Genomic DNA, 14,183 nt, shown 5'->3' with positions numbered 1-14,183 from the left:
TGAATGATTGTGAGATGCTCAGATACAGCAGTGCTGGGGGCCATATCAGCAGATAGACAAACTGCTTAGCATTCTTCAATCTAAGTCATCTTTCTAACTGATGGATTTCTGAGGATAAGGGGTTGGATGCGCTTTAAGTTTCAGGAAGCTGTATTGGCAGAGAACTTATATGTATTGGTATTGCAGCAGATTCCAGATTCAGTTGGGAAGGTAAGAGAAAGGAAGAAATGATGTCAAAGGGAAAACTGGATTTACTGTAGACATCCCAAATTGTGAGCCAGGTAGAGGATTCACAGCAGGGAGCCTGCTAGTCTTTTTTGTCAATTTCACGGCTCTAGCACAGAGCTGTGAAATTAACAAAAATTTTCTGATTGACAGCTGGCTGTTCCTGGTTGACTTGATTTTCTCCATCCTTTTTTTTTCTTCTTCTTCTTCTAGAAATGGATCTGACTCTCATCCCCATTTCTATTTTCCTCTGTATCTGTTGTTTTTCTGTGTTCTCTTCTTGTGAGCATTTTCTATTTTGTTCCTGTAGCTTCCACTCCTCCTTCCTCCAGTCTCTGTCAATGTCCCCCTTCCCTCTGTTTTTCATCCACCTATTCCTTTTCCTTTCATTTCTCCCCACTCTTTTGTATTCTTTTCCTGCTCATATGTCCTGTTCCCCGGTATCTCTTTTCTCCCAACTCCTTTTTCCCTTTACTCTTTTTTCATCCACTTTGCCTCTCCTCTTTTTTCCTATGCTTCCATTTATCCTTCCCCTTTTCCTCCCTCATTTTCATCTTGCTTATCTTTCTCCTCCTGTTGCTGTCTTCCTTGGGGTGGGAATATCTCAAACTATCTGTTCCTTTCCTCCCACTTTGTTTGAATTAAATATGCTGGAGCACTCACCACAGCCTTGAATTTAGGTAGGCTTCAGAGTAAAAAAAAATAGAATAATTGTAGTGTCAATAAAGGGTATGGTTGGTCCATTTACTTGAACATTCTGAGGCAAGAGAGATAAAGGTTTCTGAAAAGGCAAGTAATATTTAAAATACATATATAGGTTACAATGTATTTTGGCTTTGTCAAGTAATGTGAATCTGTAACTTGTAATGTAGAATTCTGTAGGGATATTGATTGTCTTCGAGTTGATTGTGAGTTCTAGAGGGTTATGGAGGTTATCACTGGGCAGGACATGTAGTTAGGATGATGGAAGGCAGACCAGTTAAACATCTCTTGGAAGGACATTTTATGATGTCCAACCTCATGACCGACCAAGGAGAAGATAGAGGGATAATATTGAACAAGAACTAAGAACATTTAATGTGAATAACCATCAGCAAGGAAAATATGCCCTTGATAGAAAGAGGTGAGGATAAATGCTGAGAGCATCCAAGGACCTCTGTGATCTATAGAGTGAGGGGTAAAGTAAAATAATAAAGTATCAAGTATACTTTATGAAAGAGACTGATTTGCTTTGATTAGGTCATATTGTATCTTGCTTTGTAATAACTGAAATGAAGTGGGAAAAGCTGGCATTCCCTTTCAAATGGGCTTATATTTTCCAGATTCATGCATGTTAAGAACCCTGTGAAACAATTTGTGTTATTGCATGATCCTCATACACAATCACAATATGAAGGGTAATACTAGGGAATACTTTGTTATTCCCACTTGCAAAGCAAACACAGTAAGAGAACTGGCTGTTTCCAGAGCTCGGACACTAGCACAATCTGAAAGCTGTGAACCGGAGAAAAGTCAGTCTGTTGGTATGTAAACAAGCATAAGCATAAAGTACAATATTTGGAGATAATACAGGTACAATATCAAATTGTTACAATATTACTGATTTGCAACCTCTATTCCTGAGGTGTTTGGAACTCTGAGATTCTACTGTACTTATAGATCAAAAAAGTTATCACTGGAAGAAAAATTCCATCATAATTACATCAATGTCTTTAGGCATAAGGAAAGGTATTTAGTCCTCAGGGTTTGACAGTCTTACCTGCTTTGTTCTAAAGCCAGCTTTCCATTTTAATATCCAGTCTCTATCCTGGAGGTCATTAATGGGAAAAAATCCTCTGGGTATTGAACTGGACTTACTTTGGGAGTCAAATGAGATTTAAGAGGTTTTTTTAATACAGTTTCCTGATGCTGATACTTTCAAGTGACTATCTAGGTATTTGTACGAGACTTATTGCAACCCCATAGTCTTCATGAGAATGCTCCATGATGAAGTATTTGTAGTGTAGCCTATTATTATTATGGTGTGGCTACAAACTATTAAAACATAGATGAAGTAGTTAATGTGTGATTTGTCATTATACTATAGATGAAGTGCTAGATCCTTTCTTTACTAACAAATGCCCATTAAATTTCAGTCGCGGCAAAACAGAGGCCAATACAATTATTTTTCACATATCCTGACCAAAATTTTCAACTGTGACTAGTACTTTTAGGTGACCAACATGAAACAACTTAATGGGGCCTAGTATTCTGAAAATCAGCCCCCTTTAAGTTATCTCAAGTTGGGCAGCCAGAAAGGGAGGCACCTCAAAACACTAATGACCTTAAAAAATTTAGACTCCTAGTTTTATTTCCAGATCACTATTTTATACTAACTGTACTGTTTACTATATGTGTGCACACAGTAGTATATCCTATCCTATACTATACACACACGTACATTTTCTAATTCCCACCATCAATCTCTGTACCTCCAGGCATCTACATAAAATCTTTTGAGTTTTAAAGACTATACAAACTTAATGCCTCATCCTGCACACTTTAGCTCAAGCAATAGTGTTTACTTAGCAGAGAACAGGATGAGGCCCTGGACTTAAAAGGTCAAAAGGTTTAGGTCTAAAGATGCCAATTTAGACTGTTTTAAAAGAAAAGTTTTAGAAAATTTGTTGACAATTAATTTTTTTATTAATGTAAATCAATATGAAAATGTTTTATTAATTTAATAGCTGTATAACATCTTGACCCCACTTGCCTCTCCAGCTACTGCCCCATCTGCCTTCTGCCTTTCAACTCTAAGCTCATTGAACACCCTGTCACAGTTCAGGGCAACTGCACCTCTATTTCCTTTCCATGATCTAGCAAGAGCACCCACTCTCAGGCTTCCAGCTCCCGGGCCATCACTTCTGTTGGGCGGAGACGTGCACCTCTCTCCCTCCTGACTAGGGTATTTCTAGACTGGCGAGCTCCCTGCCTGCACTGTATGACTTCCTCAGCAAAGTCAGACTGCCTAAGCAGGCCTGCTTTTCTTTTCTCCTTAGAGACGGCAAACAGTGTAATTGCCACAATTGTTACCACCCAGCTCTTTCTAAGCAAGTACATTTATTCATAAGTCAAAAGCATTATAGAGAAAACATATTGAAAACAATAAAAAGAGCCTACCTGCATGGTAATCAGCTTACCATAGATCACCCCATCTCCAGCCGGGGTTCTGGCCAGTGAACAATCCTTCAAACCCCACTATGGTTACAAGTTTATAACCCCTTTTTGCTCAGATCAAGAACACTCATGGATCTGTGAGTTAGTCCTTTATGCTGTTTGGGCCTTTTCATCTTGGGAATAAATAATTCACAGACAAAAGTTCTCCTCTCCCCTCAGGGCAAAGGTTCAAAAGATCAGGTCTGGGGATGGTCCTTTGCATTACCCTTCCCTGGTCAGAACGGGGTGGGACAAGGGTCCCTGCCCAGTGACAGATGATGGCTGGAGACCTGAGACTTGACTGGGAACTCCTGGAGTGGATTACAAAGGGTGCATACAGGTGCAGTTACCCTGAAACTGTGACACACACTTTCTACAACTACTCTCTGGAACTCCTCTCTTCCAGCTCCATGCTAGATCCTCTCCAATCACCTTCCATCCCTAGCATTCCATTGAAATCGCTCTTGCAATGGTCTCTGTTGACCTCATCCTCCTGGACCTGTCAGCGCCTCTGACAGTGTTGATCATGCTCCTTTTCTTGAAGTCATGTCCTAACTGTGACACCTCCTACCTTTCTAATCACTTCTTCAGTGTGTCCTTCAGCGGCTCCTCCTCATCTGCCCTCCAGCTTTCTGCAGGGGTTCCACAGGACTGTCCGAGGTCCCCTTTTCTCTGCCCCTTTACACCAGTGGTTCTCAACTTATTTATCATTGTGGGCCGCATCTGCAGCCCACAGTGTGTTACCTGGGCCGCAGGGGCCGGGTGGCAAGGGAGCGGCAGCCCGGACCCTGGAGCTTGTGGGACCAGGCAGCAGCCCCGGACCTCCGATCCTGCAACTGGCCTGGACCCCCACTGCACTGGACGGCTGCCCCAGAGCTTGTGGGGCCAGGCAGCAGCCCCGGACCCTGGAGCTTGCGGGGCTGGGTGGCAGCCCTGGACCCTGCGGGGCTGGCCAGAAGCCCTGGACCCCTGACCACCAACCCTGTGGGGCTGGCTGACAGTCTCGACCCTGGACTCCCGACCCTGCTGCACTGGACAGCTGGGCAGCCCAGACCCCACCGCACTGTGCAGCCGGGAACCTGGACCCTGTGTGCTAAAGGCTGGCCTATCCACATAGTCCAGCCTTTAGCACACAGTTGAGATGGGCCGCAACTGTGTGCTAATTGGGCTGCATGCAGGCCACGGGTTGAGAACCACTGTTCTACACCATATCTCTGAGTAATCTCATCTGCAAACACAAATTCAACTACTAGCTTTGTGCTGACGACTCAGACCTCTCTGTTTCAGACCTGCCTCCTTCTGTCCAAAATAAAATTTCAACCTGTCTCTGACATCTCTTGTGAATGTCTAGTTGTCAGCTCAACATAGCTAAACCAGATATCCTAATCTTTCCCCATAAGCCCTCCTTTCCCACCTGCTTTCTCAATTACTGTGCACAGTGCCACCATCCTGCTTATCGTTCAGGCTTGTAATCTGGGTGTCAGCTTTGACTTGGATCTCTCTCCAGGTCCTCACACCCAGGCTGTTTGAGTCTTGAAGATTCTTTCTGCACAACATCTCATGGTACAGTCTTTAATAATTATTATACCTATTTCTTATAAAAAACTTTTCATCGGTAGATTTCAGAGCACATCATGATCTTTAATATATTTATCCTCACAACACCCCTGTGAAGCAAGGAAGTAGTGTTATACCCATTTTACGGATTGAGAACTGAAGTACAGCAGAATTAAGTGACTCGCCCAAGTTAATACAGGACATTTGTGGCAGAGCAGGGAATTGATCCCCAGGTCTCCCAAGTCCAAGGCTAGTGCCCCAATTACTGGTGCTGTGGTAATACAAATAATAATAACTATAATATATAGTGCATGGCAGTGCATAGCATTTTATGTAAGAAATAACAAACCCCCAACAAAAACATTTTTAGATAGCTGTTTCCTTGCAGTTACCAGCACTGCAAAAATGTTCAAGTGCATGAAAACCCCAAGTAAAAACTAACTAAAAATAGCCTAGTAAACATTGTTTGTGCTAAGAGAAGGGCAAAGGATAAACACACAGCATAAATGATGAAAAACAGTAGTTAGATTTAACATTTCTTTCCCTATTAATATCAGAGGTTTAATTAACGGGAGAGGTTTTTAAAAAATGTATACACTTTTGATACTTATAGTGAAGCTTAATTCATCTGGCAAAAGTTGCATGCAATCTCTGAAAGTTTGTTTGTTTGAAAGAAGTACTGTGCATGTATATACAATTCATCTGTCTATTAAAATATTTATCAGTCGTTGCCATAGAAATAAACTGAGTCTGCAGGTGCGTGAGTGAGGAGGAAATGTTTCAAGCCCCTGCAGAGTTTTTTAGTGAATTGTTCTAATCAAACATATACTGAGATAGAAATCTTTCACAAAGAGCTGGATTTACAAAAAAGTCACATTAGTAAACCTTTTTAGGCCTCTTCCAGAGACTTTTTAAAATGACAGTCTGAATTATTCCTCAGTGAATTCTGTTCTGAGCAGTACAGGGGCACAGAGAAAATAGAATTGATTTCCATTACTGCTTTTATAAATACAGCTCGTAGTATTCCTCCAAACAATGTGGGGACCTATACTTGTCTCATAATGGTTTTGGTCTCTAGATGGAAGAAAAGGAGGTTTTGTTTCTCGGCTTTTTTGAGTATTTGTGCAGATTTGTATAGAAAGGTATTTATCCAGAAACAGGTATAACTGAGGGTCGATTATGGATTTTGGGTTGAAAATATAACAGTGCAGGATTCTACAGAAGAAAAGAATATTTCTAATTTTAGGTTTTTCCATCAAAGACATACTCTAGCTCCTGTCAAACAATAAACATATGCTTACATCCTGCCTTTGTGATAAAGAAGGTACTAGGTTGCTCAGCCACTTTTTTGGCATTTGTATGTAAATAGAATTTTTGGATACTATTTCTTTGCTAGAATCCTGGCATTTATAACATGGTTCAGATCTGTTTCAGAACATGCTGAGGTTCTAGTCTAAACTTCACGGGTTTAACTGCACAGTAGAATAGAATTGATATTAAATGATGGCTGGTTTTTGATAATGGAAAGTTTCAGCTTAGAAGGAAATACTTAATTTAAATTTAAAAAATCCTTTTGGTTGGATTTAAGTTAAGAGTTAACCAAGTCAATCTTTATGAAACTAAACTAAATTGGACTTTTATTTCTATTGAAGTTTTGCATTCCTTATTCCATAATATTAGGATGCAACAATTGGTATTTAGGTTAGAAATCTGATTTCTTCTACAGACTCAAAAATTGTTTTAAATGTTTCAGAAGGAGGTTCAGTATCAAGAATTGATGTGCACGTTTGCACATGCTGTAAGAATAGAATAGAATTGGCATGAGGCCACTGGTAAAATCCTGTTAAGAAAATACTATAACAGGGAAAGCTAATTCTCTCTCTTGAATAAGTGTTTATTTTAAGTAACACATTAGGCAGGTAGCAGTAGTAACCAAAATTTCAGCCTTTCCTCTTGAAAGGCGACTGCTATAATTATTCAAGCCTTTGTCGCCATTATGGATCAACATAATGCAGTCCTCCTGAGGCAACTCTTAAAGACCACTCAGAAACTTCCACCAGTGTAGACTGTTCCTGACTGTTTAGCGCTTTTTACTGCATGAAGCATATTACATCAGTGCTCCTTATAGTTTTTTTTTTTTTAGGTGTATTTGAAAATCAGCACTTTGATTTGTTTTTTGAGTCATAGCTATCTTAGAAATTGCCTCTCTTATGTTGTATCCTGACAACAGACATCATTTGAACCCTTCTGTGCACACACAAGTTGCACCAGTTTAAAATGGATTTAAACACTGAAAAAATTAAACAGTTACATATCTGGATGTAGAAACTCTTATGTCAGTTTACTGGCTTATTTTAGCTTATATTTGTATTTAGCTTATATTTATATTTATAAACTTACAGATACAAGTTATCCGCATATAAGCCAGGATCAAACCAAATTGAACCAGCTGTTAAACCCAGGGGGTAACTAAATCAGTTTAAACCACACCCCTTTAGTTAAACTAATGCAACTTTGTGTATTGACTAGGCCCAAGCCACTCTCACTTCAGAACGGGACTCACAGCTCTGAAATGTACTTTCCCCATTGGTTCAATGCGTCCTGAGTTTGACCTACAAGGCACATGGCAAGTGAGATCTCTCTTGTGATTTGGGATTTTTTCTTTTGAGTCCTTTGAGCTGACGTCAGTTAGTTATGTTTATGTCAGTTAGTTGTGTTTAGTTATGTTTTTAATGTGAGTGATGTATATATTTGATGTAAATGTGTCTAAAGGTTGTGATAGGTATTTTTTAAAAATTGGAAATATAATTGACTTGAGCCTTTAAAAATTCAGGCAAGACAAAGCAAAGGCTGACAATCTGGGTTGACAGAGTAAAGGCTGATAATAAAGATGATCTCTTGGTATTGTGCTTCGTCCTGTCTCCCTCCAGCCCTCTCCCTTGCAATGTGAGTTAAGAGCATTTATCCTCGGATAGAACCGTAACCCCATTGAAGTCAGTGGCAAAAACCCTATTGACTTTATTGGGGCCAGGATTTCCCCCCTTGCCTTTTACTGATGTGCTGCAACTTTAACATTTTTCAGTGCACACTGTTATTGTCAATAAACCCACATAAACACAGTTAGAGGTTATGTCACTTGTGTGATATGGAAAGAATACACTCCACAAGGCAAACAACAGAGCTGTAGGGAAATAAAAATGCTCTTCTTTTTATCAATTAACATTGTTAGTTTTTTGCTTAGAATATAGTGGTATGTGTGAGGGAAGGAGAAAGTTAACTTGAATAATGTGCAGTAATGTCATATTAATAATAGTACTTGCAACTTCGGTTGGTTTTATATATTTCTTTTACATTCCAGAAAGTCTCTGTGTACGTAGGGTGTTTGTTAGTTTAATTTCAATAAACTATTGTATTTTAGTTACCATCTTTTGTAACTGCATCTGACTGCCAACTTCATTCTCTGACCTCAAGGCATCTAGTAAACTTTTCTAACCTAAATTATGTTGATATTTAGGTACAATACATCAGTAACACAATTTAAATGATAGAGTAAAGCTGACTCTGTTTCTTCCCTTCATAGAGCCTTTCCATTGACTTCAAAGAGCTTTTGTATCAGGCCCTTTGCTCCCATGCTCGCTCACTTGCACACAAACAGTCATACTGGTCTCTTTTTAAATATTTTAATACTAATTTGAAGTCAGCACTGGTGCGTAGCATGCTTTCCAGTTTTTATTGGGGCTGTTCTGAGCCAATGACTAGTTAAGTGGTGTGCCAGAATTTTCCAAAATAATCTTGCTTGTGCTGTTCTGTTTTCTCACAAATACAGTGTCTCCATCGTATTGTGCTGGTCTGCTCCCCAAGTAAGAGAATGCAGCTGGCAGACTGTCTTCTGAGGCAGGATCATAGTGGCCTAATGACAATGGCTGTGAAGGGAACTGAGGGCTGTGGTCTTGCTTACTTGAATACTTTTAAAGACATTGAATAGCAGGCTCTCTTTAAGTGCAAAATATTATCATTCTTTATTAAATGTATGGCCAGTGTTCCTGCATAATTTGTTTGTGCCTGATTTGTGCACGCGGATACCTACGTACATACTGGTCAGGTATTTGTACAAACATATAGAAACTAAGCTCTAAACTGATTATGTGCACAAACACGATTTGTGTATGCATATTAGGTATTTGCATGCATAAGAGCATGCAAATGTATGCACACAATTGTGCTCAGTATCTTTGAAAATCTGGTTCCTAATTACAAAACAATGGTGCTGATATCTATTTTGATTCCATGAGGGAAGAGGACTTTTCTTCTTTCTGAAATACTGTCTTGAAATTTAAGAAGTCAGACTGTTGAAGAGTTAACACTGGGATTAATAAAACAACACTGAAAGAGAGACTTAATTAACATTGCGCTGCTTTTTCAATTGGACTGAAACTGTGTCTGGTTTATCACCAAACCAAATAGATTAGTTTGTATTTGGAGAATATGTATGACATTAAGCCTTATGTGGAGAGCTCATCTTTTTCTTATACTATTACAGAATTTGTATGCTTTATTTGCTTGCTTTGACCTTGAATGGTTTAGATGGAAGGTTCAATGTCTATATCATTTAGCTGCTTGAACAAATACTTGCTCTTTTCCTGAATATTTTAAATAATTGTATCTTTAATTTTAATCTTTTAGCTTTCTCCAGTAATTCAGATGAGTACTAAACACTGAGGATGATGATAATCCAGTTTATCAATAATAAGATGGAAATGCACCGAGTGCATGGCCTGTTAAAATATACTAAAGCGGTCAGTCTGGGAGAGGCTTTCACGTGCATTTCTTGGTACTGGTGAAGAAACTCTTTTTTAAATATATATATATATATTTCAATTATAAGAGAAATGGGATATTGAAAAGGGCAGCACGGCTTAATGAGGCAGTAATAAAACAAATAAGATCCATTAGCCAAATCACTGCTTTGAAAAACAGATACATTGGTAAGTGCCCCTGAGAGCCTTATTTGGGAAAAATTATTAAAGTACTTGGGCAAAACATTGAGGTTGGGCTTTATGGTCCAGTGTGACCAAACTTAAATGACAGAATCTTAAAATAATTCAGATAATGTAAACTTCATTCACGGTTAGCCACAGTACTCTATTTAATACTTGAAAAATTGTGTCAAAATTTAAGAAGTAGAAGTTATAGACATTCCAGGCTCATAAATATTTTTTTTAAGTTGCCCAAATTTAAGCCATGATACATTGAAGGATCTTTGATATAATTTACTTTTTATGAAATAAATTCATCATCAAAGTTTAGTGAGTTAGGTTATAACAGATTTTGCAATGCAACTTGTATCTTTAGCTAGACTACATTTTAATTATGAATTTGATACTGGATTAATGCCTACTGGGTGCACTTGGAAACATTACAGCTCTCCACTTGCTCCTAGCTTTGCAACCATATTCCTCTTCCTCAGCATTTAATGTAAAGAAATATAAAGGAAAATGCATTGATATTTTTAAGATTTTATTTTTATGGGCAATATATCCTGAAAGTGTTTTATTTTTCAAGTTAAAACATATACATAAATTAGCTATGTTAAAACACAATAGTATCAATGGGAAAATTATCTTTCACCAACCCTACTCTATCAGTACATTTGTAGTTAGGTGAGACTGCATAAGCTCCCCGAATTGGCACATTCCACCCATATACATACAACACCACATTCCCTCCCTCCCGCCCAAAAGAAAAGTAGCACAAGGGTAGCTAAGAGATAGTGAGAAATGGCATAAGATGCATTTTAATACATGCATGGAAATATCCATGAAGAGAGAGAGTGATTAATCCAGGTTTGCTTACTCTGTCAAAAAGACATATGCCACTAGGCGAAGGCCTGATGGAATGTTTCAGATAGGACTGTCTTGTTTCCTCTGAACTGCCCACAGCTGTAACTGAAAGAGTGTACAAAATTTCTCTGTTGCTATAGCTGTGATGTCACACGCTGATACTAACATGTGGTTGGTTATTTTATGTTTCAGATCACTGCCTGTAGTTGAGCACAAAGAAAACGACGAGACTCCCACATCTTTCAGTGAGAAGAAAGGATTCAGCAGAACAGATTAATACGGACTTGTGTCTGGTGGCCTTTTTGTACAAAGGCTGCCTTTAAAAAAGAAACAGTGTTATTTAATGAGCTGTGAGATGAGGCACTGCTGCTAATACTCCGATTCCAAGATTCATCTGCTATTCATTGTGCTTAATGTACATGTTTCTACACCGTGCATTTAGAAGCTCCCAGAGAAGAATCCAAAACGGCTGCGGGGGAAAGACCACCAAACATGCCTACAGAAACACTACAGACAGGTAGCATGGTGAAACCAGTCAGTCCTGCTGTCACTTTCACATCTGCCGTTCCTCTTCGCATCTTAAACAAAGGGCCGGACTATTTTCGCAGGCAGGCAGAGCCTAATCCAAAAAGACTTAGTGCTGTGGAGAGACTAGAAGCTGATAAGGCAAAATATGTAAAGAGCCAAGAGGTCATCAATGCCAAACAAGAGCCTGTAAAGCCAGCAGTGCTTGCAAAGCCACCGGTTTGCCCTGCCGCCAAGCGAGCATTGGGTAGCCCTACTTTGAAAGTGTTCAACAGCAATGCAAAGACTGAGAGTGGTGTCCAGAGAGAAAATTTAAAATTAGAGATTTTGAAAAACATCATTAATAGCTCTGAAGGCTCCAGCTCAGGTTCAGGTCACAAACATAGTTCCCGAAACTGGCCTCCCCACAGATCTGATGCAGCAGAGCTGAACCGGTATTCATTTGCAGAATCTTTAAAGGTCTATCCCACCCAGGGCCGGAGCAGCCCTCAAGAAAGCAACTCCAACGTGAGCAGAAGGCTCTTAGAACAGTCAGCGGAGACTTTCTTGCATGTTTCCCATAGCTCATCAGACATTAGAAAAGTAACTAGTGGTAAGCCCTTAAAAGCAATACCCTGCAGTAGTTCAGCTCCACCTCTGCCTCCAAAACCCAAAATTACTGCCATCGCCACCTTGAAATCCCCAGATATCGACACAGTAGAATCCAGTTGTGGAGTCAGTCGAAGACCCTCCCTACAACGATCAAAATCAGACTTAAGTGACAGATACTTTCGTGTTGATGCAGATGTTGAACGATTCTTTAACTACTGTGGACTGGATCCTGAAGAGCTTGAAAACCTTGGAATGGAAAATTTTGCAAGGGCTAACTCTGATATTATATCCCTCAACTTTCGCAGTGCAAGCATGATTAGCTCAGACTGTGAACAGTCTCAGGACAGCAACAGTGACCTTAGGAATGATGACAGTGCCAATGACCGTGTGCCATATGGCATTTCTGCAATTGAAAGAAATGCCAGAATCATCAAGTGGTTGTATAGCATCAAGCAAGCTAGAGAGTCACAGAAAGTGTCCCATGTGTGAGAGGAAATCCACAATAGAATAAGCAAGGACTGTAACTTTGTCTGTGAATATTCAGTTGTGAAGGGTTGTGAAGTCTACTTGAAGTCTTGTACACTTCTCAAATCTTTTTGTGTTGCTTGTTGTGCAATGTTTTTAAGTTGCATGCCTGTCAACATGTGAACTGACCTGGCTTCCACTTGAACAATAACTAACTACAAATCCTGGCTGAGCATACACATTATCTGCCAAAAGTTTAAGACCAGAATCTACTTAGGGCTTCATTATAATCAAATTGTTTACATGAAAAGGTTACATGACTTCTTCAATATTTATATAGTTCCTTGTGTTTTTTTATATCTCATGTTTTTGTGTCTTAAATGCAGATATTGTCAACTGACATTACTAGCTTTTAAATTGAAACTGATTGCTTTAAAAAGACAAGGCAAAATTGCCCAAAATAAGAGATTTACATATACAACAGTAGGCAAAGAAACTTGATCTTCTGTGGAATGGGATTTATTGGCTCCTTTGTTAAAATACATGAATCCACCTTTATTAAAGAACTGTTTGGGGTATGATGGTTTTAATTTTCTAAGTTCCCTCATTTTTACAGCAAAAGTAGTCTAGCAAAGCTGCTTGATCTTCCACAGCCTAAATGAATCTTGAGTTTGATTCAGTGTAAAAATATTAATGGTTTTATATTACACTGATGGAGAGGTTAATAAGTGTCAAAGAAAGTTGACTGATAGAAATGTTTTCAATGGTGTGTTGGGTTTTTGTTTTGTTTTTGTTCCTTTGTTTCTTTTCTTATTAAATAAAGATTCCTAGTCTTAAACTTTTGATAGGAATGATTAGATCCTATAGCTGATATTGAATGCCTTTATTAGTCAAGCACATCATGACTACCAACTCCATGCTGTCTTTTAAGTTTTTGTAGACCTGTTTGAACAGTTCATGAACAAAAATGGAAACACACAGCCATATCAGTATAAAGCCTCCTATTAAGAAGTAAATACACTCAATAGCTAAACTATATCTGAGAAACTGTGATTACGTTGTCTTGCATATGTTATATCTAAGGCTGTGAAAGTTTGTTACAGCTCTAGGAAAGTGTAGAAACATGAGAGTATGTAGCTTTTTTCCTCCTTCCTTATGATGGTTAGTGCTGCACGTCAATCTGTTACTATTTTGTTGACAATCTGTGTCTTCCCAATGGTTTACTTAACTGTCATTCCAACTGACAGTTGTGGTGTGTGGTAGCAGAGAAGTTGAAAGTACAGTGGTCTGCTTCATTATTATTGTATTCATGCTCTGAAGTACATTGCAGCACTACCTTATACTTCATCAGCTAATAGAAAACTTTTTTTATTGTGTAAATGCTGTAATACTTTGTATATACTTCAGTTGTTATTAAATCTTTAAAAAGAAGAGTGTTATGCTAATAAATAGCTCCCGGTGCAGGTATTGGTGGTGTTTTTCCTTTGTTTTAGATTTTTTAAATCTTTTTTTTTTTTTTTTTAAATAGTGGGTAATTTAATTGTGGTGCTATGGTAAATCTTGGTTAAATAGTAGTTCCAGTAGAAAATTTCTCCCCAAAACCGCTTTGCAGAACATTAATTCTTTTAACTGTAACTATAGAAACAACTTGCTGTAGAACTAGAAGGGTTTATCCGGACTCCTAGCCTGCTTCTTCCATTCTTACTGCACGCTTATCTGGCACTGTTATTGTTCCCTTGTATTGCATCCGTTCCCAACAAACCTCTGATTTCTTCTGAATCGTTC

General features: G+C 38.8%; 1 protein-coding gene across 5 annotated transcripts in view; it reads left to right on the top strand.

The window, feature by feature from the left end:
- The window catches only part of FAM110B (family with sequence similarity 110 member B), a 173,669-nt gene extending 159,804 nt beyond the window's left edge, over window positions 1-13,865 (top strand). For 4 of the 5 annotated variants that reach the window (XM_054018040.1, XM_054018041.1, XM_054018043.1 and 1 more), the window contains one exon: window positions 11,010-13,865. In XM_054018040.1, coding sequence (XP_053874015.1) covers window positions 11,310-12,422 — 1,113 coding nt within the window. In that variant the 5' untranslated portion in view covers window positions 11,010-11,309 and the 3' untranslated portion in view covers window positions 12,423-13,865. Of the gene's footprint in view, window positions 1-9,766; window positions 9,809-11,009 lie in introns of those variants that run through there. The other variant, XM_054018044.1, reaches the window with a different exon arrangement.
- The last annotated feature ends 318 nt before the right edge of the window (window positions 13,866-14,183 follow it).

This window comes from Malaclemys terrapin, chromosome 2 (assembly GCF_027887155.1).
Source record: "Malaclemys terrapin pileata isolate rMalTer1 chromosome 2, rMalTer1.hap1, whole genome shotgun sequence".
NCBI classification, from domain to species: domain Eukaryota; kingdom Metazoa; phylum Chordata; order Testudines; family Emydidae; genus Malaclemys; species Malaclemys terrapin.
Note: the sequence above shows the minus strand (reverse complement) of the source record. Positions and strands in the feature narration are given on the sequence as shown.